At 57.9% G+C, this 24,991-nt stretch overlaps 1 protein-coding gene across 1 annotated transcript; it reads right to left on the bottom strand.

Annotated features, from left to right (window-relative positions):
- Window positions 1-12,732: 12,732 nt before the first annotated feature.
- On the bottom strand, window positions 12,733-24,460 carry Bhlhe23 (basic helix-loop-helix family member e23). The gene is made up of 2 exons (XM_063248040.1): window positions 22,899-24,460; window positions 12,733-18,055 (listed from the first exon to the last, which is right to left on the bottom strand). The coding sequence occupies exon 1, from the start codon at window positions 24,418-24,420 to the stop codon at window positions 23,743-23,745; it is 678 nt and encodes a 225-aa protein (XP_063104110.1). The 5' UTR covers window positions 24,421-24,460; the 3' UTR covers window positions 12,733-18,055; window positions 22,899-23,742.
- Window positions 24,461-24,991: the final 531 nt, after the last annotated feature.

Genomic DNA, 24,991 nt, shown 5'->3' with positions numbered 1-24,991 from the left:
AAAGCACGTGCCCCTCCGCAGGCGTGTGAGACTACCTTTTCCCTGCTTCTCCCCTCTTTCTGTCCACTTCAGGCCAAGGTGGGCAGAAGGTAGGAGAAGGTCGTCTGCAGGGGGTCCCGGGGCTGTTCAAAACCCGGCCCCACATTCTTCCTTCCAAAAGGTGTAATGTGGTGGCTTCTAAAGCTACACCGTGGCTTCCGGTGCTTACACCGCTGCTCCCTGACACTCAGTGGACGCAGCCACAGTGCTGTGGAAAACCCGAGCCAAGCCGCACAGCAGTCCCTGGGAGAGGCGTGCCAGGTCCTGGCTGCTGGCTGCCCCAGCCCAGCCAACTGACCCCCGGACAGGGCTTTCTGGCGGGACCTCCCCTAATTCCTGACGCCCAGAAGCCACCAGAACAGCCACAGTGATGGCTGGGAAGTAAAACAGACCCGGGGAGATTTCAGGAGGGAGCAGGGCTGGGCTGGGACAGCTGAGGGTGCAGGGGCTGCTCCACACCATGGGAGATGCAGCCCCAGGGGGACCCTGGGTGGCCAGAGAGCTTGGCGGGGTGCTAGATAGTGCTGGTTGAGTACCCAGTCCTGGCCAGTGGCCACCTCAAAGAGTCCCTCCCAACCCATGTTTTCTACTGTTTGCTCACGGTTGTTGCTTGGGGAATTTGACCAGAGCATGTGGTCAAATTTGCAGATGGCGTGCTCCGGTTTGAAGGTGGATAACTGGATCTTGGCGTTGCTTTGGGAAAACACCTTCAACCTGCAGTGTCAGCTCCAAGGTCGTACCAATCGAGATGCCACTAAGCACCTGAGACATGTGACATAAAATACAGCCTGTCCAGTTAAATTATTCAACACATTTAACATCAATTACTGCCCTCCCACCCTACGAATGGAGCTGGGTGGGACTCAGGCTGGAAATGTATGTGGAAGAGGAGGCCTGGCCCCTCCCCAGGTGGGTGCCGCAGGTCTCTGTAACAAGCCCACCCAGAAGAGGGGCACCCAACATCAGCACTCCAGGAAGAGCACCTCAGCCTGTCTCATGCTCGATGCCTGCTGGAACCCCAAGGCCGGGTAGCCCTAGTGTAGGTGATGAATGGAGACACTGGAAGGCCCGAAAGGTCCTGGTGGGAGGACAAAATGGTTAAGTGCTGTGACGTGGTTGAATGTGTCACTGCTGCACGACCCAGCAAGCCTGCTCTGCGTTCTGCCCAAGAAGAGATGAAAGCAGACCCACGATGGAGTGTGCACAGCAGCACTGTTCACCACGGCCCGAGGCTGGGGTGGCCATGCCAGGGAGTCAGGGCAGTGACTGCTGTCCCTCCCACGCAGCAGACTGCTGCTCAGCCCTGAAAACAATGAAGGCCTGACCCGCTAGGCATGGACGCGCCTCGGGGGCTGAGCTCAGTGAGAGGAACTGGACACAGGCTACGCCCTGGGGTGATCCGCTGTGTACACTGTCCGGAGCAGGTGAACCTGGAAACGGGGAGCGGCTGGGTGGGAGTGGGCAGGACTGCCTGGGGCACAGCTTTCCTTCAAGGCGAGGCAGTGCTTTAGGCCTGGATAGGCATGGCAGCTGCACAGCATTGCAGGGAACCAAGCCCCAGGGGATCAGAGCGATTCCTGCTTCAGTTACTGGCACTGGATGTCTCCACCCTCCCTCCGCTGACCCAAGTGCAAACTTGGCCCTGCCTTCCCAGCATCCCTCTGTCTCCTGGCTTGGGCTGGTGTGGGGACAAACCCTGGGTAGCCCTGGATCCCCTTTCCTTGGAGACCCATCCAGGCCCAACACGGGGAGCACATTGTCCTTGCCGTGACCAAGCTCAGCAAGCAGCAGTGAGCAAAGGGGCCACCTAGGACCCTACCACTGTGTACCCTTCGAGGTACAGGGTGCCTCCTGCTGCCCCTCGGCTTCTCTCCAAACGGCCTCACACAGGGTTTAACATTTCATGTTTCTGTGCATAACTGGCGGAAACGATTTTCCCCAGGGTTAATTTTTCATGTGACGAAATTTACAAGAAAGTGTGGCTAACTTGTTCTCCATCCACATTTGCCAGCGATCCCACTTGCTGTATTTAGATGTCTCCAACTTCCCGGGCAGGCTCGGGGCTTTGCTGCACCCTGCAGTGTTTGCTCTTGTGACCTTTAGTGGACAGTGAAGGGGACCCTGGAGGTGACAGCCCTGGGACAGCTGAAAACAGCGCCATGACCACGGGGACAGCGTGGCTGGAGCCAGTGACACACCTTGGCAGCCCGTGCCGTCTCTCCCCACCCTGCCCCCATGCTGCTGAGCTGTGATCACACAGCTTTGCTGGTCCCGGTGCCTCCTGCCCCTCCCTTCCCAATATTCTGTCCATATTGAGTAGATTTGGGCAGCGAGCAGCTTCCAGCCAACTCCATCCTGGCCCATCTGCTGGGACAAGCAGGGGCTTGGGAAACAGATGGACACTAGTCTCAGCCTTTGGAGAAGAGACTTCTGCACCGGCCAGCTCTACTCTGGCTCCTTAATTACCACCTTGCCCACCACCCTGACCCACCCTGGGCCTGGGCCTGTCTGTCACGAGTTATCTCCAAAATTGGCCCTAATTGGTGGTGGCTCACAGCTCCTGCAGGGACCCAGGGGACTTGGCTGCCTCCTGGTGGGTCGAGAGCCAGCCTGCCCCCACCAGTGAGCCCTGCGTGAAGTGGAGGACGTGGGGACAGATGGCAGCAGGCATAGCCCCTGCCTGTCCCTGCAGGACAGGTCACTCTCCAGAGCTGGCCTCAGAACCCAGGTGTTTGCAGAGGGCAGGGGTCCCCAGGAGCATCTTGAGTTACACCATTTGGGGGTTCCGTCATGGAAGCGGCCCACGAGGCGGGGACGTGTGTGCCACACCTGTGTCCTGCCCCAAGGAGGCACTGGGTGTGGTGGCTGCACCTCCCAGCTTGCAAACCCTGTCTCTGTCCCTTGCAGGGAGCCAGTGTCTGTTTGCTTGCGGGCAAGATTCAAAGGAGTCTGAAGAATAAATGTTTCCCTAAGTTTTAGCTGACATTCAATTTTTAATGACTTTCCAAACAAAGTGAGGATGGATGCGGCCACTATACGGCGTGCTGATGTCTGACAGGTGTTTTGCCCATGTGGAAAGCAGCTGCTGAAAGCGTTTTCCTAATAGCTCATAAATAACAAGCACTTAGCATCTCCCTTTGTAGGTGGCGCTGCCAATGGCCAATTTGTCCCTCAGAAGTGGCCACGTTGGCCTGTCAATCAGCTCTTGCCGTAGGCACTTTTTGGTGATTAGAAGCCCCTTGGAGAGCGAGAACTCCAAATTAGTTTTAAATAAAAAATAAGAATATTCATGCCGGTGAACATCTGAAGGCGAGGGAACAACAGAACCAGACTGGTGGCTCTGGTCCAGGCGCTGCGGAGGGGGGCTCAGCCCAGGCCCATGAGCGGCCCCGGGGACCAGCCGAGGCAGAGACACAAAAGGCCACTCAAGTGGGTGACAGGCTCGGAGCTCGCTGGGATCGGCGGGGAGTGCGGGCCGTCCTGGACCAGGGCACAATTGGCAGGCTCACTGTGCCTCGCGGGACACAACGGCCTCCCAGGAGCAGGAAAGGAGGGAACAGATGCTCCCTCTGAGGCCCGCAGAGCCCAGAAGGAGCTGTCCCTGGTGCCCAGCCCGGTCCTCCTGGGCTGCCTGCTCCTGGGGCCTCCCCCTGCCTGCCACCCCTGCTCTCCAGGGCACCTCCTTCGTCTTTGGCTTGGCGGTAACCGCCAAGCTACCTGCAGGCCTCCCACCCTGCCCAGCTCAGAAAAGGCAGGGACCAGCTGCTAAACTGGGGACCCTGCTGCACTAAGGGAGGTTGGGGGCTGCTTATAGGAGCCCTGAGGATTCTGGAGGAGGGCACACTGGGGAGAGACACGGGTGCCAGGGCTTTGGCTCTGTGTGTGCAGTGCCTCTTTGCCTCTGACCTGAGGGGTGAGCTCCGCAAGGGCCCCAGGGCTGCTCCGGGAGGGGTCTGTGGAAGCCAGCAGTGGCCTCTACAGGGAATCAGGGCCAGGTGTGGAAGTGCTGCCTGCTCACCAGGCCTCATGGGCAGAGGCTTCTGCCCTGGCCCCGGCCTTGGGCCATCTCAGTGGGAACAGCAGCTCAGGACAGCTCTCAGGACTGGCTCACATGGACCCTCATGCTCCCTTGGTCCTCCCTGGAGCTGGCACCCTCTCACCTCCCTCAGCTTGGCTCACCTCGGGCAGACTGGGTCCAAGCCTGGGATGGTGCCTGCCCATTAGAAGCCGAAGGCTGGGCCACGGACTCCCCTGCTCTGAGCCTCAGCCTCTGAGAAGGGCCAGGTGGGCCGGTGCCTCCGCCAGCAGGAGAGCAGGGTCCGCTGCCCCCTTGAGAAGGGCACAAGGGCCAGGAAGGCAGGTGCCCTGTCTCCCACCGGCTTAGAGTTTTTCTGCCCAGCTCAGGTGAAATCATGAATTGGCAAAGTGCAGCTCCGACAGTGGTCCTGCTGTCGCCAGATGGCCCCAGGTAGTGCTGGATGCCAACAGGTGACACACCAGCTGCCGGTCACCGCTTCTGTGGCCACCACTGTCCAGTGCCAGCCAGTGCTGGGCACTGTAGGTTGACTTTGCCCCCGCTGGTTCTCTGCGACAAGTCTTTTCTGATTCCTGGAGTCTGGAGCTCCCTGGTGTTGCCGGCTCTGTGCGTTCACTGTCAGCGCTGCTCAGGATGAAGATCCTAGGTAGATCTCCAGGACTCAAGCCCATGCCACCTGCGAAATAATCCAGAGCAGACACCAGAATGAGCCTTCACTGTAACAGGGCCTGTGCCGCATCGTGGGGCCAGGGCGCAGGAGGGAACCCCCAACTGGACCCAAGGGGGCCCGGAAGTGCTACTCCACTGGCAGCTTGGGGGCTGGAGCCCGTGAGGCAGGGCTGGAAGCAGGGAATCTTCTGTCTGGTGCCTGCTGTCACCTGGATGCTTCACGAACACAGTCAGACTCCGTTTCCTTTCGCCGCGGCCTTTGTGGCCGTGTGCAAGGCATGTTGGCTGAGGCTGCCCCAGTCAGCTTTGGCCTGATTTCTCCTTTGCAACTGTGCTTGAAGAATGTGAGAAAGTACACACAGCATGACAGTCGTCCTTTTAGCCACCAGCGGGCCGCATTTCAGTGCCACTATCTACTTTCAGAACTTTCTCTCCTTGGCAGAAGCTGAGCTGGAGCCTAGCAGCGGCCACACCCAGTCCGGCTCCCCATGGTGGCCAGCAGCCAAGGCTCTGCCTATCCCCACGCGTGAAGGACATTAGTGACATGGTGCAGCCTCTGCCTGGTTTTTCCCACTCGGCCTGGCGTTCCAAGGCCCTTTGGTGCTGGGTCTGCCTCGTGGAGCACTATGCTGTGTTCGTCTGGTCAGGTGGTGTTTGGGGGCCACCATGCGTGCTATGCTGCGGGGCTGGGGCCCAGCTGTTTGTCTGAGCCCCTGTTTCCCAGTGAGGCTGTCTGGAATTTGCAAATTCTCCCTCGAGCTTGGGTGCCGGCAGCGTAGAGGAAAGTCGCTGCTGCAGGTCCATTCTGCTTCTGAGGCAGCAAATTCAGACCCAGCCTGAGAGGAGCGGCTCCCACCTGGACAGCGTGCAGCCCTCAGCCTGCCCGCCCGCTCCAGTCGGGGGTTCCACGTGCTTTGCTGCTGTGCCCATTCACAGGCGTCTGCCGTGACAGCCCAAGTTTCCAGCTAAGCCCCTGCCACACTACTAAATATTTTAGCAAAGGAAAAAATTTTAAAACGTGTGGCCAGATGTCCACGTTGACAAAGTGCTTAAGGCATTTGACTGATAAAAAGCCCGAGCCCCAGTCGGTAGGGACTGAACACCCGCCTGAGGCCAGTGTGCGATATTAAAAACATCCCGGCTGCTTTGTGCGGCTTGGCTCTCGGAGGTTTGAAGCAATGTCCATCTGTCGTCGCCAAGCGCCCTGACACTCAACAAAGCCGGAGCGATCCTGAAGCATCAGCAGCTGCTCTGCAGCGCCAAGCGCTGAGCGCCGTGGCTGGGAGCTGGTGCAGCACAAAAGGAGGGCCATGAATATGCATGAGTGGCCCTGCCTCTGCAGGCCGACTTCACGCTTACCTGGGGACTCAAGGTGCTCTCCCCAGGTGGGCATCTCCTCTGGGCTCTGCTCCCTGGACAGTCGCTGCTCCCTGGCAAACTCAGCCTTGTAACTCTGAAGAACCGACAGGGCTGTTTGGAGACCACAGCTCTCTGCCCGGTAGAGGGAAGACATGGGCCCGGAGCCTGCCTGTTCCAGGCAGAAGGGGATCGAGGCGGCCTGGGGGGGGGGGGACGGGAGGGGGCCTGGTGCAGGGACACCCAGGTGCATCTTGCGAAAGAAGAGCTGACGACGGGGCAGAACCAGGGGTAGTCCTGCAGCGCAGGGTTAGTGGAAAGTCTGAGCTCAGTAGCTCTGAGAACCCAGAGGGTTGATTTTCAAGCCTCTGTGTGAATGAGGCCTCATGAGGTCCCCAAGTATCGATGACCTTCCAAGACACACATGCTTGTTCTCTGAGGGGTACGACTTGTACCCATATTGGTTTTTGTTTTTGTCTTGTCTTGGTTTGGTTTAGTTTGTTTTTTGTCTTTTTGAGACAGGGCTTCACTCTGCAATGCAAGCTGGCCTCAAACATCGATCCTCCTGCCTCAGCCTCCAGAGTGCTGGGATTATAGACATGTGCCACCACACCTGACCTTTCCCCATATTCTTTCTCATACCATGAATGTGCTGATGTCCACCACAGTGATGAAATTAATGAGCATCTACTGAGACATTCCTTGGGTACTACCCTCACTGTCTCCCTTAACCCTGACAGAGGCCCTCAAGGTTAGGGCGGCATCTCCAGGAGCCCACACAGGCTGGCCAGGACAGGGGACCCACTTCTGGTAGGGCCTGGCCACAGGTGAGCCCTGGCTCCGGCCTTGCCCACCTCCGGGAGGTGGCTGTGCACATTTCCTCTGTGGTCGCTGCAAAGACTCAGTCGACACTCTCCACCCTGAAGTGCGGTGACCAAGTGAGGGTCCCCAGGGGCTCCTGAGCTGCCCACGTGGGTGGCACACAGGCCCGCCCAGATGGCAGCCTCTTCTGCGTGTGCTCAGGGTGAGGGCTCCCTTCTTTCTTGACTGCAGACCATGAAGCCTGAGAGATTCCGAACCTGGAGGTGAGGTGGCCCCTTCTCAGGCTGGCATTTGGGTGGCTCCCCAATGTGTGCCCGGATAAGTGTTCAGGGAAGCACTCAGGTGAGGTCTTGCCTGTCCAGCTGAGGTGCACTGGGCCAGACCCAGGGACTCAGGAGCACAGCATTTCCCACAAATGGTCACAACAGCACCTGGCCCAGTGCAGTCCAACAAATCCCTCCCCCTGGTTCCTGCCAGGCAGCAGGCGGGGTGCCCGTCCCCTGGGGTCCCCCTTCTTGGAGCACCTTAGTCATCTCACAAGAGCTGGCATTGTGAAAGGGACCATCTGACCTGCACCCTGCTTCCTGCTGTGCCTCATCAGCCCCAAGGACACTGGCCCTGACCCACGTGAGGAAATCTGGGCAGCCAGGTAGAGGGCTCGGCCAGGGCTGAGTCTCTGCTGACAGCACTGTGCTTGAAGAAGAGTTGCAGGTGCAGCATGGGACAGGTGGCAGGTGCAGGTGTGGAGGGGGGCAGGTGATGTGTGAAGGCAGACATGGAATAAACGTGGCAGGGGCGCAGCTGGCTGAGTCACGGTGACAGTGGTCACTGACGCCAACCAGTAGGTGACCTGCCCAGCAGGAGGGCAGGCACTCTGGCATTCTTCTCAGTTGGGAAACTGATTTCCACTGGATACAATGTACTGAGGCCTCAAAAGCAGGATTCATTTCCTGACCATCCTGTGTGCATTTCTTCCTGGACACCTGTGGGCCCACGCTGGCACGCATGCTCCAGCCCAGCCAAGAGTCCGGGTCTTAAAACCCGTTTTGCAGACAGGACACTGAGACCCAAGGTGCATGGTGGTTGTCCATGTCCTTTGGTGGTCCAGCCCTTGGTCCCCAGCTTCCCAGAGTTCCCCCAACCTCCTGCTTCCAACCCGCAGCCTCTGCAACCCAGAGGGGAGGAGAGAGAAGGTTTGGCCTGGGCTCATTTTGGGGAGCCAGAATTGAAGATCCTGCAACGTTTCTTGTAGACGGCCCCCTTCAGAATGCTCCGGCAGAACCTCTGCTTTGTTTCAGAGCCACGAGAACAGGAAACGTGATGCTAGTGCCATTTTGTGTGGGATCCAGGACTGCTTCTCCTGCGCTAGGAAGTCATCACCGTGGTTAAGCCATTAAGTTAATTAACACGGCTTTATTACTGCTGCCTCGGGACTCGGAGGTTGATGGAGTGCTTGGGCAGGCCCGCAGGGGACAGAGGAGTCAGGGCTGGGGGGGGGGGGGACCAGGAGACACCCTGCCCAGAGCTGGCTCGTGCCCCCACATCTGCTTATCCAGTGCCTCTCTTCCGTGGCCACCCCGGCACTAAAGAGGGGCTTACGGTTCAGAAGTGCCCAGAGGACAGTGGTCATGGTCCAAGGACGCTGGTGGAGCCCAGGAGGGGCCGGTGACTGGTCTCACAAGGCTGGGTGAGGGACACCCATGAGCCACAATATTAGCCACACCCAGGTGTTAAATGCAACAGCTAAGGCTGAAGCCAGACCTCGAAACTCTTGGGGGTGGTGGTGATGGGGAACGTATCTGAGTGCTTTTCTTAAATCGCTTTCAATAAACTGTTCTGGTGTGGTGTTTTAAAATAGGTCCCTGTTTTTACATTCCTTCTCTCAACAGGGGGTTCAGTTCTCTTTGTGGGTGTGGGCTGAGCTTAACGACTCACTCCTAATGAACAGCAGGTGGTGGAAGGGAAGGTGCAGGCTCTCTGTGTGACTCCCACACAGCACAGACCTCCTGCCGGCAGGAGGTGACCTGCTTTTCTGGCAGTGCACCTTCCAGCCCCTGTCCAGCTTTCAGATGGCCCAAGCTTTAGCCAGCGTTGTGGCTGCAGTCCTACATGAGAACCTCTCAGCTAACTGCTCCTGAATTTCTGCCCACAGACGCTGTGAGACGTAATGAATATTTACTGTCCTCCAAAGCTGCAGAGTTTGGCGCTCATTTGTTACACAGCAACACGTAACTGACACACTTAGCGAGGACCCATTCAGATCTCAAGGTCAGCAGGAGACACAAGGGTCACTGTGGAGGACCCTACGCCTGGGAGCCTGGGATGGAAACTCTTTCGGCCTTGGTCTCTGCCTCAGGTCCCCAGCAGTGTTTGGCCATGAGCTAAAGCCAGCCTCCCCCTGGCTTCGCTGGGCTGGACCCCCTTGGGTTCTCTTGGCAGTGTCCTTCAGAGAGCTGTGGCCCTCTGCCCCAAGTCTTCCTGAGGGAATAACCAAGCCCTCCCCTGGGCGGCACTGGAGTGGAGGACAGAAACAGTGTCCCTGAGCAGGCTTAGAGCCTGGAGCTCCTGCCCTGGGAAGGTGCTGTTGATTACCCGGCTGGGGCCGAATGAATGTTCCCAGGCTACATCAGTGGCTCAGGGCACAGACCATGCGATGGCCAGTCCAGGCTCAGGAGACCACGGAGGGCAGGGAGGATGGGGAGGGACTGCTCTGGAGGCCGAGGCATCCAGCTCCGCAGCCTCTGCAGAAGGTGCAGATGGGAGCAAGAGCCTGAGAGCCGGGGTCCCTGTCTGCTTGGTCTGGTGCCACCTCCTCTCTGGCCAAGCCCGGCTCTCTGCACCGCGCAGGCTGCTGCTGACAGGCTCTGCCCAATGCCCTGCCGCAGGCTCCTCCCTGCTCCCCACCCAGCATGTTAGCATGGGGTCGTTGCTTCAGGGTCTTGGCTTACGCCGGCCCCTCTGCCTGTCAGGCTCCCAGCTCCTCTCTGACCGGTTCCCTTCCAGCAGAGGTGCAGGCGCTCCTCCCTGAGCAGCCAGCTTGGTTAGTCTGTCGCAGCAGCAATCTTAGTGGCCACACTCGTGAACAGGCCCTGCCCAGGCAAGGCCATGTTGGTCCTCGTCACAGCCCCACCCCCAGATTGGCCATGCCCGCTGCTGCCCAGCCTGGAAAGGGTCCTGGGAGACCTGAGTGAGCCCTCTGCTTGTGTTCATGTGAGCACTCACACGTGGCAGAGCTCTGCACCCTTGGGAGTGGCCTTGAGGCCCTGGATCCCCTACTGATGAGGGTGCCGCTGTCTGCCCTGGGCCTTGGCCACCTCAGACTGCCAAGCAGTATGAGTCACAGTAGGGACTTTGGGCCACGTGGTATCAGCTCAGCGTCCAGAGGCTGAAGACTGAGATCAGCAGCAGGGACAGGCAGCCCTGCTCCCACTGGACTCCAGAGAACCCCTGAGCCCATGGCTCAGTGAGCTTGACAACCCACATGTGCTACCACAGGGCATCACCCGGGAAGTGACTCCACCTGGACGCTGCAGGGGCGGATATCGGAACCCTGTGTTTGGGGCCTTCCTGGGCCCCAGACCCCAGGCCGCTTCCCTGGCTGATTTTCACGGGTGTCTTTTATATAAGAAATGGTAACTGTGATCGTGGAGGTGTTCAGCACATGCCTCGAGGCCTCCCGGCACACCCTCAAGCCCCAGGCTGATCTCCCTGAACTCACAGCGGGTCCTGGGAGTGAGGGCGGCTGGGGCTGCCTCTGCTGTGGTCCGGTATGTTTGTCCTCAAGGTCCCTGTGTGGGAAACTTGGTCCCCAGAGTGTGGGTGGGGGGCAGTGAGCCTGTGAGGAGTGGGGAGGGTGCTGGCTGGGGGTGCCCTCAAAGGTCAACAGCTCTCTGGCTTCCAGAGGAGATCCCCCTTCTACGTGGCCCGTGGCCTCTGCTGTGGCATTGCCATGAAGCAACACAACCAAGCAGCCCTCAGCAGAGCTGTGCCTGCTTGGGCTTGGTGCCCCACAGTATGAGCTAAGGGTTTCCCTGAGCATCAAGACCAGATAATGCACCCTCCGACGGCACAGTGTAGGTGGCCAGAGCCGGCAGGAGCCACCAGCCTCCCTCCTCCCCATGGACATGGCACCTGACTCACTGATGGGACCACGAGTCCTTGCTCTGGAGGGAACTCGCATCACTGGGTGAAGCAGCCTCTCCCAAGACCAATGGGAACAAGGACACTGTCAGACCCTTGGTGGGGGATGGTTGGTGGCCTGGGGTGCAGTGGCAGCCTTGTTGGCCTTCCCCACAGTCAGTCAGTCCTTCCTCTTCCTGAAGGCTGCAGGGAGAAGCAGCGCCACGGCCCAGACCCTGCCTGTAACTACGGAAAGTCCCCAACCTTCCTCTGCCGGGTCCCACTGCCGTCCCCTCAGTCCTGGATGGTGGCGTTTCTGCCTAAGGAACTCTGTGTGATGTCGGAGGGGCCCCAGGATTAACTGTGAGGATCCTGCAGATCTCTGGGTACAGCCTCATTTCCATTCTGGGGGATTGGGTGGGCCCTGTCTCTCCAGCCGGAGAGCTCAGCAGCACCCCGCAGGCCGTGGTCACTTCACAGCCTGGCCCTCTCCCCTCCTCTCCTCTCCTCACCTCTCCTCTCTCTCTGTTGGAGCTGCACCATGCTGTCCCCTGGCACAGACACTGAGGCCCAGGTCATCCCCAACCCCTGACCCTGAGATGCAGCTTGTCCTGCACGGCCCAACAGGCCCACCCCTTCCTGGCACTCTGGGGTGATCACCAATACACCTGTGACCTCCAGGAGCCCTCTGGGCTCCGAGCACTGAACGTCCCTATGTGAACAGTGCGTGGGGTTTGTTTGCGTTTTCTCACATACACATTTTCCTGTGCAAACCAGGGGCAGAGAGGTTTGCTAAGAAACTTACCAGGTAGTACCCAGTCCTGTCTTAGCTGAGAGGGGACCAGTCACAAGTCAGGGAGACTCAGGATCTGCATTCTGGTCCTTCGGGCCACAGCCAGGGACCTGACACAGGTCAGGGACACAGCTGCCCACACCTCTCCTCTGTTTCTCAGGCAGAACGAAGCCACAGAAAGGGCTTGGACGTGGCTGAGGAGAAGTGTCCACTGCTGCTCAGAGTGGGTTCTCAGGGATGCTGGCAGGGGCTGGCTCTGTGACCCAGTCTCCCAGGTTTACAGTGGTCCCTGGGGCTGCCTTTGCTCAGGCCACAAAGCGGTGACTTAACAAGGCCTGGCTTTCTGGAGGCAGAAGTCCTAGTCAGGGAGGCACCAGGGGCAAAGGACTGAGGCTGGGGAGGCCCCCACCTCCTCCCCATCCTGGCTGGGACTGTTAGATATTGGCTGTCGGCCACATTCCTACTCTTGTCGCTGTCACCTGTGTGGGTCTGAGGCCACTTTCTAATCAGGACATGTGTAACAGGAAGATCCAGGGTGATTGCCTCTGCTCTGGGTCTTCCTCTGGCCACAAATTCCACCATGAGTGGCAACAGATCAGCATGTGGACTTCATTCTGGGACCATCCAGCCCAGGAAGGAGCCACAAGACACCTTCCTAGTTTACCTCTGATACCTAGCTGGTATCAGAATCGGGGCCTCCCTGGTGCAGTGGCCGGTGATGGAGCTTCACGTGCTGCTCTGACGGCTCTGTCTGTGGGTAGCGTGCTGGGAGGCCATGTGGGCAAAGCCAGCCAGGCTCCTTTGGTGGCATCTTGGCGATTCCTCTCAAGCTGGCTGCATTTGTGCCAACTTAGACCCTTACACAGCTCTTCTTTGGGGCCACCATTCAGCCTGCAGCAGCATTTTCTTCTTTTATTAAAATATTCCTGGAGGAGGGGACTAGAAGAAGCACACGGGGCCAGGGGGCTTCCCCCGCATCCCACGGCTGGTGCCTTCCCTGGAGACCCGCAGTGGCTGATTGCCGTGTCCTCAGAGGTGTCCACCCCTATGTGACTGCATGCACTGTCCCTGTCTCCACTTCCCAGGGGTCCAGCTGTTCAGAGGCCAGTTTGTGTGGGTGTGGGCACGTGTGGATGTGTGTGTGCGAGAGAGAAAGAGAGAGAGAGAGAGAGAGAGAGAGAGAGCGCAAACACTCCATGTGGCAGTGGCTTTGGGTCCTGGTTGTGCAAGGGAAGGTGAGAAGTGGGGTCTCTGTCTTGGGCCTGGCCTTCTGTGCAGCCTGACTGGGCGTGAGGGGCTGCCTTCACCCCACTCCAGGCCCGGCCAGTTTTATGGCTGTACAACCCAAGCCTGATCAGAGCTCTGTGATTGCCAGGGCCTCCACTGGGTTTCAAGCTCTTGTGTTGCTACCCTAAAACCCTTATCCATGTAGGAACAAGAGCTCACATTTTATTTTGTGCAAAGACCATGAATCTCATACATAGTTCTATCTTGGGCACCCACCGGGCAGGCACACCATCTTTTGGAGGAGGGGACTCCAGGGCAGGGGTCTCCCTGCACTGGGTGCAGCAGCCACGAGAGTTTTCCTGGTTATGTGGCTCGGAAAGGCTGAGGACAAAGAGAGACAGAGACAGAGAGAGACAGCGAGAGACAGAAAGAGAAGAGAGGGACAGAGCCAGAAAGAGGGGCTTGATGGCCAAATGCTGCAAACAAAAATACTCCACGCCCAGTTCCACCTGAACGTGAGCAAAATGCATCCCGCGCTGGACTCAGAAATTGTTGGCTGTTTTTTGTTTTGCTGGTTTCTGTTACTCCCAGCTGAGGGCATCTGGCCAGGTCAGGAGGAATGCAGTCTCTTCCGGGTCAACTTGGTCAGCAGGCACCACTGGACTGTGGCCAAGATGGCTTTGCTCGCACAGCTCTTCTGTGTGGAGCAGGCCTGCCACCAGCACCCTGAAGCTTCAGGGCTCCTCACAGGGGTGTCAGGGACGAGCATCCGCAGGCCTCACCCCTCGGAGCAATTCGGTTGCATTTAATATGTGTAATGTTCCCAGAAGCAGGTCAGCACTTCGGATCAGCGCCTGGCACGTAACGAGGGCAGCTGCTTCCGTCCATCTGGACCCTGGTTGACATCTCCATGCACGGCTCGCGGGTCTCACCCACCGACGTCTGCTGGTCTCCATTTAATGAGTGATTTTGGATTAGAGTGAGAGCCAACAACAGGGCACTGATCTATATTAATTCTTGGCAAAATGAAAATTGCAAAATTTACTTAGGGTCATTACAGGAGGAAATTTAATCACAGCCTCGCCCAGCAGCTCCGGGTACATAGCGGCACTGCTCTCTCAGAGGATTATAAAGGCGTCCTCCCGGCCCCGGAGGAGCTTCCCGGCTGCTGGCCATTCCTTGAGAGTGCCCTCTTTACCACGCCTGTGCCACACTCCTGGTGGCTCGCTTGGCTGCTTAGAGACTTCTCCATGAGGGGAGCACCAAAGGAGAGAAAGAAGAGAAGCAATTCTTTTTGTGGGAGTAGAGAGCTCCGTCCTGCCACTTCCTATTTTAGGTCAGACAGGGCCTCACTAAGTTACCCAGGCTGGGTTTGGACCTGCGATTCCCTGCTTCAGCCTCCCGAGTACAGCATGTGCCACAGGGCCTGCCGAGACGAGATCTGAGTAAGAAAACTCTCCTACTCCCGCTGCTCCGGAGGCAGCGGAGAAATGGCCTCTCCCTGGCCCTGTTGTCTCAGGAGCTGTGATTCTGATGCAACCACTCGTTTGTCATTGGTATCCCTCTGTCCCTCTCTAGGAGCATTTCCCCTTCCACCTGGGATTCTCCTGCTAGTGCTCAGGAACGGCTTCTCTGGGGCCTTTAGTGCTCAGCAGCAGCACTGGGGGCCGAGCTCGCAGCCGGCAAGCTGCAGGCTCGCCCCCTGCAGGGAGGATGCGCTGGGTCCCTGCACAGCCTCAGGGCCCGGCCCTTCCTCTCCTTGATCCTCTCCACCCTGCCAGCAAATCACCGCTGCTGTGATCCAGGGAGGCCTCCTTGGCTGCTCTGTGAAGGCCGCTCTGTGATCTTGGCAGCTCAGCCAGCCCAGAACCGCAGGCGGGGCTGTCTTTGGGAATCTCAGGCAGACCAGTCGGTCCTCTCCAGCAGGATTAAGGTTGGGCTGGTCACTTCTCAGAGGCTCGGGCCCACTGATCCAGCAGAAGTCACTTGACTCGGGACCCAGAACAGTGGGAGCCGCCGTGGGTCAGGAGCTTACGCCAGTGCTTGCTACTGCGCTGACCCTTAAAGAGGGGCCAGGCTGCAAATCCAGCTCCACCAAGTGACCTGAAAAGCAACTAGCAATGGGAGCAGAGTGGTGGCCACAGGGCTGGGTTGTAGCCACCGGGGTGATGGCAGCTCTATAGGTGGTGGCGCTGGAGGCCACGTGGCTGCACAAATTACCAGTGTGGCTGGCTGTGTGTCTCAGAGGGTGAATTTTACCACATGTGAATTGTACTTAGCAAACACAACTTTAAAATTCAAATTGTATGAGGAGCTCAACTTAGAGCCCATCCTGGGCAACTTAGCCATTTGGACAGATCCTACTTTAAAATCTAAAAATAAACAAATAAATGGGCTGGGGATATTGCTCTGTGCAAAGTCTCAGGGTTCAATTCCCAGTATGCAAAAGCAAACAAAGAAAAGAAAGAAGAAAGATAAAATCGCAGGCTTTTTAAAAGTTCTGAAGGTGACCGCGCTCACACAGGGTCGGGAGCATCCTCAGCGCCAGGGTTGATCACAGTTATGGTGGGAGCACCCGTCAGAGCTAGGACACTTGTGTGTCACACGTGAAGCCCCTGGTTTAGGAAAAAAACATTAAATGGTAGCTGATATGTGTATTCTATCTATAAAAAAGAAAAGAAAGCAAAGCACCTCCTGAGGAACGAGCTGCCCCTCAGGACGGCGATGCCTGTGTGTTCCCACCTGTGTGTTCTTCAGGCAAAGCGTCTTTGGGTTTGATACTTTTGATTCTTCCTTCGGTGGGTGCCGGGCCCCTGTCATTCCTGTCCCTCTGAGGTCTTCAGCAAACAGCAATAGGTCTGTAGTCACTGACGCCCTTGCAGGAGCCACTGCCTGCACTTGCCCAGAGGAAGGATGACATCCACTCCGCGCCGTGGAGGCCAGGAGTGTGCGAGAGTCCCACAGTCCTCCATGGGTCTGTGGCTGTCACCTCGGCCAGGTTTCCCAGTGCATTGAGCGCTAAGGATAGAGCTACAGCATGAGGCGGGAACTGGGCCAGACTCCGACAGCAGCTTGCCGCTCAGCACACAGCGAACAGGGTCTCTGGGCACCTTGGACCTGGCTCCTGAGCAGCTCCCGCCTCCCGTGTCCAGTGTGAGGTGGGGAGGAGCCCGCCTGTGGGGCCTTTGTCCCTTTGGGGTGACGTAGATTATTTAGGAAGCACCAGCCCTGCATGGTGAGGCCACAGTACGGGGATGGAGCATTACTAGTCAGCCAGGTCCCTCTCATGCCAGTCTGCAGAGTGCTTAAGGGAGCTGGAATCCTCGAGAGTGCATGGGTTCCACTGTCCATCAGCACAGCCACTTGCTAGTGAGACGTTAATTAGCCACAATGTCCCCTGCGGTGCCAGGGATGGGTCCATCAGTGATAATGAGCAGATTGAGGGGCACCACACTCCTGTAAAAGTCTTCTTTAAAACAGCCTGATTCAGCACAAACCCAGAGCCCACCTGGCTGCCCTGCAGCCCTGACCTGGGCTCCCACCTGGAAGAAGGGTCCCCCAGGTGGCCGGTAGCTGCAGAGTGGGCAGGGGCACGCAGGCTGGGTGGAGGCAACTGGATGAGAAATGGGGGGCCCAGAAGAGACCCGAGCTCAGGAACCAGGCCCTGCCTGTGCCACCCACGGTGCCACATCTGCTGTTTGTGCTCACTGCACCTCGTGCCATCTTCCTGGACCACAGAAATGCCAATTCTCTCGGGGCCACTCACTGCTCTCCCCTCTCTCTTCTGTCTGACAGGAAGGTGTTGCCTGTCTTTAGGAACAGCCATGTAAACAGCCAGGAACTGCTGAGCGAGGCTCTGGGGTTAACTCTAGGTGCACACTCATTAGCCGTAGGCCTCAGCCCCTGCTTGTACTTCCGTGGTATGTGTCTGGGTCCCTGTGCACAGGGCCTGCGTGGCCCCCAGGGTGGTGGGGAGGCTGACTTTGGTTTGCAATTGAGCTTTGCTGCTTTCCTGCCCCTGGCTTGCTCCTTGGGAAACATGGACAGCGCAAGCTTAGAACTCATCATCCCAAATCCACAGCTCCCAATTCCAGAACTCTCCGGAAACAGAAAGCTTAAAATGCTCAATTGTCGGCAGAGACGAACATGGCCAATGTCTGACTGGCCACAGGTATCCATTCAGGAGAGCGTCTGGGGTAAGCTTGGGCACTGCTGCAGCCCCAGGACTGCATGCCACACCTTTGGGACCCTGTCCCCCGGGATCACATAAGGCCTGTTCCTCCAAATGCCAAGGGAGAGAGCAGCTGCTCCGCTGGCCTCCCAAGGCCACTTGGGGTCAGAGTTCTGGCCAGGTTCTGCCTTGGTCTGTCTTTGTCTGTGTGACCAATCTGTTTGGGTGATTGTTCATGGCTTCAGTCGAGACATCCTGGGTTTTAGAGCAGAAAGGACTGCCCTGTGGAAACCCAGGCAGTGGTTCCCATATAACCGGAGTAAAACACCAGGTCACACATAAGGAAGCTGCCAGGTAAGGGCTTGAAATGCAGCCTGGGGGCCCACGTGAGTCCAGGGTCCAGATCCAGGGACTTCATGGGGAGAAAGCTGTGTGCACACACATGCACAAGTACACACATACCACACACGTGTGTGTTCATGTGCACATGCTGCACACATGCATGAGCAGCACATATAAACACTACCCACACGTATGACACACACCAAATACATGTCACACAGACACACAAATCCCCCCATACATGTGTTCATCACACACAACACAGATAAACATGTCATACAGGCACATCAATCTCACATACACGTGTTGGGCAGCACTGAGGCAGAGGATACTGTGGCCCATGCTTGTCTTGCCTGAGAGGCTGGGCTGATGACTGCTGGTCAGTTCTCTTCTGGTCAGCACTTCTCTTCCAGACCAGCTGGGTCTACCACAGGCCAGAAGCAACAGACACCTCAGCTGCAGCAGCACCCGGGCCTTGAGACTGGAAACACACATGGGATGTTTTAGGGAACCTGCACCAGTGGTTAGGGGAACAGGGATGCCTGGAGGGAGATGGTGTTTCTCCCCAGAGAGGTGGAGTAGAGAGGCTGGACTGTGGGGGCAGCGAGCCCTGTGATGGGCCCTGCTTACTGGATGCAGCCCCCAGGAGCAGACCCTGCCCTGTGGGGTCCCGTGCTTCCTCCCCTGGTCCTGAGAGGCACAGGACGAAGAGCTGGGGTTGCTTTGCTCTGTGTCACTGCCAGCCTCATAGCAGTGAGACCCCCCCCCGCCTCAGACATGCAGACCCTCGCTGGTGAAGTAGACACCTGCCTGTGTCCATGACATTCGGAGTGGAAGCCATGGCACCACAGCTCTGTCTGCAGGGACTGTGGAGGACAAACTGGCAGGGTGGCGGCTCTGTCCAGAAGGGGTGGTCAGGGCCACCACCCAGAGGTCAGCAGACAGCCATACAGGTCCCATCACAGTCACTGGCACACAGAGTCCTGAGTGCTAGCAGCCAGGTTCCTATACAGAGCCCTTTGGTGAGGGCCCTCTGCGAGCATGTCCCAGCCATTCTGTCCAGCATCATTCAGAGAGGCCCGGGGATCTTCATCCTGGTCCTGCCTGCATTGGGCAAGCCAGGGGGATATTGCCACCCTGCCCTGATGGTCTCTGCGCCTTCTCACTGGTGTGGAGCCCCCAGGCAGAGGAAGGCTGCCAACGATCCATGACGCACTGGCCCTGTGACCAGGCTCCGAGAGGCAGTTGGCCCCCTGCACAGGAGGTGCAGAGAGCATTTGTTCCCAGGGACTTTGTGACATTGGTGCCATCCATGGTCAGAAAGCAGGAAACTCTGAGAGGGCCAGGCAGTGACTGGCTCCACATGCCTAAAGCACTCAGGCTGCAGATGATAGCAGCACAAATTCATCCTGTCAGGTGCTCTGTGGCCATCAGGGAGCTGCGCCTGTGTGTGTCTCGGGGTGGCGGCCAAGTACCCAGACTCTCCAAGGCCCCGTTAGGGCAGCCAGAACAGTTCTCATGGAATGGGGGGTGGGGGCTCAGGCCTCACGTCAGGCCAGATCAAGGGCCCCAGGAGGGCGACTGACTGTGGGCTCATCGCTTTGGACAAAGTGGGCCCCAGGGGCAGAAGGAGGCTGAGCGCACAGAGGCTGCTCACTCTCCAGAGCAGAAGCTGTTTCTGGGACCCCCGAGGGAGACTACCCTCCTGTGGCTGTGGTCCCTGATAGGCGAGCAGTTGAGAGCTTGGGGACAGAAGCCAGTGGCAGGTCTACTACAAACAGCTCAGCATCGCCTTCCAATGGCCATGCCTCTAGGAAGTGCAGTCGTGCACCTATCCTGGACAGCGGCTCCCTGGGACGCCTAGGGACACCGATCCCACAGATGCCGCCGCAGAGCAGACAGCCTGAGCATGACACGGGCAGCATGGTTTACTGGGGGACCCCTTTTCCATGCCTACACTTGAAGCTGATGCCCTCCTTTGCACCAACCTCAAGTGTGCTTCTGATCTCACTGAGAGCTGCTCACAACAGCTTTTCTACGGTACACAATCACACACACCTCGGGCACTTAGACTGCAAAAGAACAGCTCACTTCCTGCCGCAGGGAAAACGCTGCCTCCTCGAAAGGTCACTTTGCTAATCAAATTCACAGCAAATGGGTTTCATTCCTTCAGGGTTAAATTCGCAAATGTGTATTAACTTCCTAACTATATGAAGCACACTTTCGCTGGGGCATTGGAGCCCATGACCAGGGCTCCAAGTCCGAAGAGGCAATTGTTGGAGAAATGACTTAATACACTGCAAATCCCCCTGTGTCCATCCCTTCAAATGGGATGCCAAAGTGATTAGACTAAAAACATATCACAAACAATTTACATTACAAAATTGCTGTAATCATTTTCTGCTGGATTAAGCGGAGCTTAGAAGCTGCTCCTCGTCCCACCCGGAGATCTTTCAAACAGGCTGCCGAGAAGCCTTGCTCCCCACCCCTCTAGGGAAACAGTATTTGTCCTTACGAAGAGGCGCCTCTTGCATTCCCAGCCTGCAAGGAAAGCAGACATGCATGATTGGCAAAGCTGGTCTGTGCTGGGTGCTCTTCAGCCTGATCACACGGTGGCCGGACGTCCGAACAAGTGAGAGGGACGAGCTCATCTTTTGGATGAAATGAACAATAAAATGAACAGCTGCAAACCAACCTGTGTCACAGCAACAGGAGCACCTCGGGTGGGCGGAGGAGGGGAAGCTGGGAAGAGGCGTGGGGTTCCAGGATCCCGCGGCTGGAGATAGGCAGGCACCGCTCTGCCTTCCTGCGACCTGCGTCTGTGAATTGGGGATGAGTTTCGAGCAGGGACATTTCCTAACTGCAGGCAAATCAAAGATCCCTGTTATCAGGTACCTTGGGCACTGTTGGAGCCAAAAGCACCACCAGCCTATTGTGTAGTTGGGGAAGTTCTGTGTGTGGGCAGAGTGACAGGCTTTGGGGCTATCTGTGTCTTGGTTACAGTGAGCACAGGGCATCACAACATGGGGAGAGAAAGTCTGAGTGTTTTAGGGAAGGAGAGGCCACGGGTCCCCATTTTTTTCTTCTGACCTATTCAGCACTCTGCTCCTGCCTGACAAGCTGGCAGGTGCCAGGGCGAGCTGCAGGCTGGTGTGGACACAGCAGAAGCGAATGAAGAGGAGGCAGGATACAGCTGGGCTGCTTGCTCCTGCCTCAAGCCCCCACGAGCTGGGCTTTGCCAATGAGTCCCTGCCTTGACCAAGGCCAACCCAGGGGCTCCTGACCTACGAGTCCAGAGTCCAATCTACGGATTCACCAAGCAGGGCTGTGGCTTTCATTTGCGTGGTCAGCAGGGGAAGAAGCTGCTACTGCTCCAAGGCTAACCCGTCCTCGAGGTGAGGACTCAGAGCCGTCACCAGTGGTGGTGCAGGGTTTCCACCTCCTAACTGGCTGCTCCTGGCAGCACCCTGGTGTTGGCGCAGTGGGCCAGTGCAAGGCTGGACACATGGCCACCACTTCTGGGCAGAAAGCTGACCGTGGCCCTTCTTGTTTTTCTTGCCTGCTGTCCTGGCCCCTGCTGCACTTTGGAGGGTGACTCTGACTCAGGATGAGAAAGGAAACAAGGCACTGCCTATTTTCCTGGTTCCACATTTTATCCCAAGTCAGCAGACATTTACAGGGGGAAGCAAAGAGCTCAGCAGACTACTGTGCAGCCTGGGGCTGCCCTACCCAACATGTGGTCCCCCCCAGGCACGGCCACGGAGCGCTGGAGCTGTGGCCGGCTTGAAAGGAAGTGCGCCCGGCAGCAAGACTGCAGCTTGATTTAGTACCAAAAAGAGGGAAAGATGCCAGTAACAATTTTAAAACATCGATTACACCCGGAGATGAAATTTTGGGGGTATGTTGGGTTGAATAATATTCATCAATACAATTAATTTCATCTGCTTTTGTTCACTTTTACGTGGCCACTTGAAAACACGAATTGGACACACAGTCTGAGCTCTCTCTTGGAATGGACATGCTGACTCACAGGGCTGGAGGTGACACTCAGCCCAGAGGACACTGAGGTGAGCCTCACCACAGCTGCATGTCTGACCTAAGAAGAACCTAAATATACGCTCAGGAAGCTCTTCTGGATTGCATTCCTCCACCTGGCTTTGGAGAAGCCCGGGCCCTTACCGGTCAGGTGCGAGGGGAAGACCCATCACAAGGCTCTGCGCCCTGCCGGGACACAGCCTTTCCAGACAAGATGTTAACCCCATGTGCAGGAAGCCTCCAAGACAGACAAGGGAACCTGAGTGCTGGGATTCTGCTGGGTGGCACCTGGCTTTGGGTGCAGTCTTAAAACTGAAAATCTGAGACTTCATTTTGATAGATGGTGTTGCTTTGTCAGTGGCCACTACGGAGAAAGCTACTGAATTTCATTTTGAAAAACCATACTCCACTCAACCCCAGAGAAAGGCTTGTGACATTTTGGGGGGGGGGGGGCAACAGATAAACAGCTTGGCAATTTAAAAAAAGGTTAAATATAATTTGAACTTTTATTTAAGCTAAATTATTGGAGAACATTTTAATTAGAGAAGTGACCCTTTTGAAAATCTATTTTTCATCCAAAAGAGGAAGACAGATTTTTCTTTTTCACCTTTTTTCTTATAATTTCATTTATTTGCTAATGAGTATCTTCCAGATCAGTGTCAGCATTTTGGAGACCTTTTGGGCCCTAAAAGCCGGGCTCCCGGATGCACACAGTTGTCTGAAAATTTAAATCATTAATTCAGTCACAGCTGGACACTTTATAATTTGATATTCAAATTTAATTATATTATTTTTGCAAAAGAAATTGAAATCCAATACTTTATTTTGGACCACACACCTCTGGTCTTAAATGAAATACACAACTATCTCTAATTATGTCAGTAGTTTATAGAGTTGATGAAGGATAGCTTTGAAATGACTCCAAGACATTCAGGTTTCCTATTTTCCTGCCCTAATTTATCTATAAATAGTCTTAGCACTCAGCTTTTTGAATGTGCAGAACTTGATAAACTAGCCTCTTGGGAGAGAGGACAGGGGATAAAAATGGAATTTGGCAGAAACCAGCATTAAGCACAAGCCTTTATGAGTAACACTTCATCACACATTTTGACTTGCAAATACAAAAGGGCCCTTTGAAACGCATTACTTAAATGCCAAAGACAGGCGCTTTGCGGTGAGGGCTCTGATTCTGTTTGCATTTACGATGGCCAAGGACAGGTGCCGATCCGAAAAGGCTGGGCGCAAAGCCCCTTCTGTGGGCAGCGAGGGGCTCCCTACAGGGTACTCACCCGTAGCCCGGCCTCCTCCCTCCCTCAGAAACGCGTAGGAGTTGCCAGGGAGGGTTTGTTGGGTCCTGGGGTAGGACAGGGTCCTCCGAGGACGCTCTAGGGTCCACTATGTGCTCAGCATCCCGGACCCATCCTCCTTGAAGCCTCCTTAGGCAGACGGCAGAGGCGGGGCTGGGGAGTCCGGGCCATTTAGGGGTGAATTTGTAGACTTCCAGGGGTTTGCGTCCTGAGCCTCTAAGACAGCCAGGAAGTAAGCAGATCAAACTCAGAAAGACGGAAAGCTCATTGTTCAGCATTTTCTCCCAACATTTTCTGGGATCCAACTCCAGCTCTTTTGCCAGAAGCCACAGTGGAGTCTGGCAGAGCACCCCGGCAGCCGGCAGGGAGCTGGAGACCCCAGTGGCAGAGGGGAGGCGCCGCCGGGCCACTTGTCTCCGGGTCACACTCAGCAGGGGGATCCTCAGTGCAGTCGGCAGGGCAGAGGGCAGAGTCCTCAGAGGCCAGGCAACGCTGCATGAGCCCAGCTGAGGCAGACGGGCCGCTGGCCTGAGTGGGCCCGGGGACCCTGACTTCACCTCTGAGACCTTGCTCTAGGCTGCTTTTGAAAGTGATCAGCGCTGCCTGAAGGGAGCTCGGTGGTCAGGGAATGCTGCGGGTTCCAGGGCGTGGGTTCCAGCGCCAAGTGCCTGGCTCAGTCTGGGCCAGCGCAGCTTCGCTCCCCGCGAACCCCAACCGTTCTTCACACTGCCATCGGCGGTGGTCTGTCTGCATCTCCGGCGCAGGCGGCGTGACAATCCTGGGGGGTGAGGGGCGAGCAGCAGGAGGCACCGCGGCCACGTCGTGGTCACGGCTTCTCGCTGCAGTGTTTGCAGAGCGCCGAGGGCGACCCGGAGAAGGAGGCGCACTTGTCGGGGCAGGGTCCCAGGGCTGCACCGGCCGAGAAGGGGTACACAGCGGCCTGGCCGAAGGGCGTCAGGGGCGCCGGGGCCACGGGCGCGGCCAGGCCCTGACCCTGGTTGAGGTAGGCCACCAGGCGCCGCATCTCGTCCAGGGCCTGCGCCTGCATGAGGATGTAGTTCTTGGCCAGCAGCAGCGTGGCGATCTTGGAGAGCTTGCGCACCGACGGGCTGTGAGCGTAGGGGATGACCGCGCGCAGCCCGTCCAGCGCGTCGTTCAGGTCGTGCATGCGCCGCCGCTCGCGCGCGTTGATGCTGAGCCGCAGCGAGCGCTGCTCCCGCGGCCGCCGCCGCCCGTCCCCCGCACCCCCGGGCCCGCGCCGCCGCCGCCGCCGCTCGAAGCCGTCGTCCTCGTCGCCGCTCTGCTCGCCGCTGCTTTCCGTCGCCGCGGCCGGGGCGCGGGGCGCGGGAGCTGCGGGGAGGTCGCCGCCGCCCGGGCCCGGCGCGCAGTAGCCGCGGGCCGCCTCGGGTCCCCGCACCGTCCCGTAGGCGAGGCCGGCGGCCGCCGCGTAGCCGTGGCCCAGCGCCAGGTACGCGTCCCCCGACAGCGGCTTGAGCTCGGCCATGGCCCGCCGCCTCCCGCCGCTCCCGCCGCCGCCTCCGGGCCGCGCGGGCCGGCTCTGCGCCCTGGCGCCCCGCCTCGGTTTTAAGCCGCCGAGCCGCGAGCTGGGACGGACGCCGTCCAATCAGCGGGGCCCTGGCGGCCAGCGCGCCATCACAGCCCGGCCGGGCGGCCCCACCCCGCTCACCCCAGCCGGGCCGCGGCCTCGCCCCTCGCCCCTCGCCCCTCGCCCCACCCGGGGAGGCCGCGAGCGGGGCCCGCCTCCGCGCCTCCCAGCGGCAACTCCCGGCGCCCCGAGGTCGCGGCCGGGCCGGGCCAGCAGGCGGCACCTCCTGGGACCGGCAGGCGGAGAGAGACCGGGCGGGCTCGGGCTCGTCAGACCCTCGCCGAGGAGGGGCGCCTCCCGGCCTCGTTCGCGGGGTTCCCAGAGCGTCCGCGCCTGACCCGCAGGCGTTCACCGGCTCCCGTGGACGGCAGGCGCGGGCGGCGCAGCTGGAGAGCAGAGCTGGCGGCGGGAGCTGGCTCGGCACCCCGGAGGGAGAGAGGGGTCGGGCGGGGCTCACCTGGCCAGGCCC

This window comes from Cavia porcellus, unplaced genomic scaffold (genome assembly GCF_034190915.1).
Source record: "Cavia porcellus strain 051 isolate PalLab524CR breed Dunkin Hartley unplaced genomic scaffold, mCavPor4.1 scaffold_5, whole genome shotgun sequence".
In the NCBI taxonomy this organism is placed as follows: Eukaryota; Metazoa; Chordata; class Mammalia; order Rodentia; family Caviidae; genus Cavia; species Cavia porcellus.
The sequence above is the reverse complement of the archived record's forward strand: the minus strand, read 5'-3'. Positions and strand labels throughout refer to the sequence as shown.

Excerpts from the sequence above, each read along its gene's own strand:
- Bhlhe23 (XM_063248040.1), bottom strand. The coding sequence starts at position 24,420 with ATGGCCGAGCTCAAGCCGCTGTCGGGGGACGCGTACCTGGCGCTGGGC.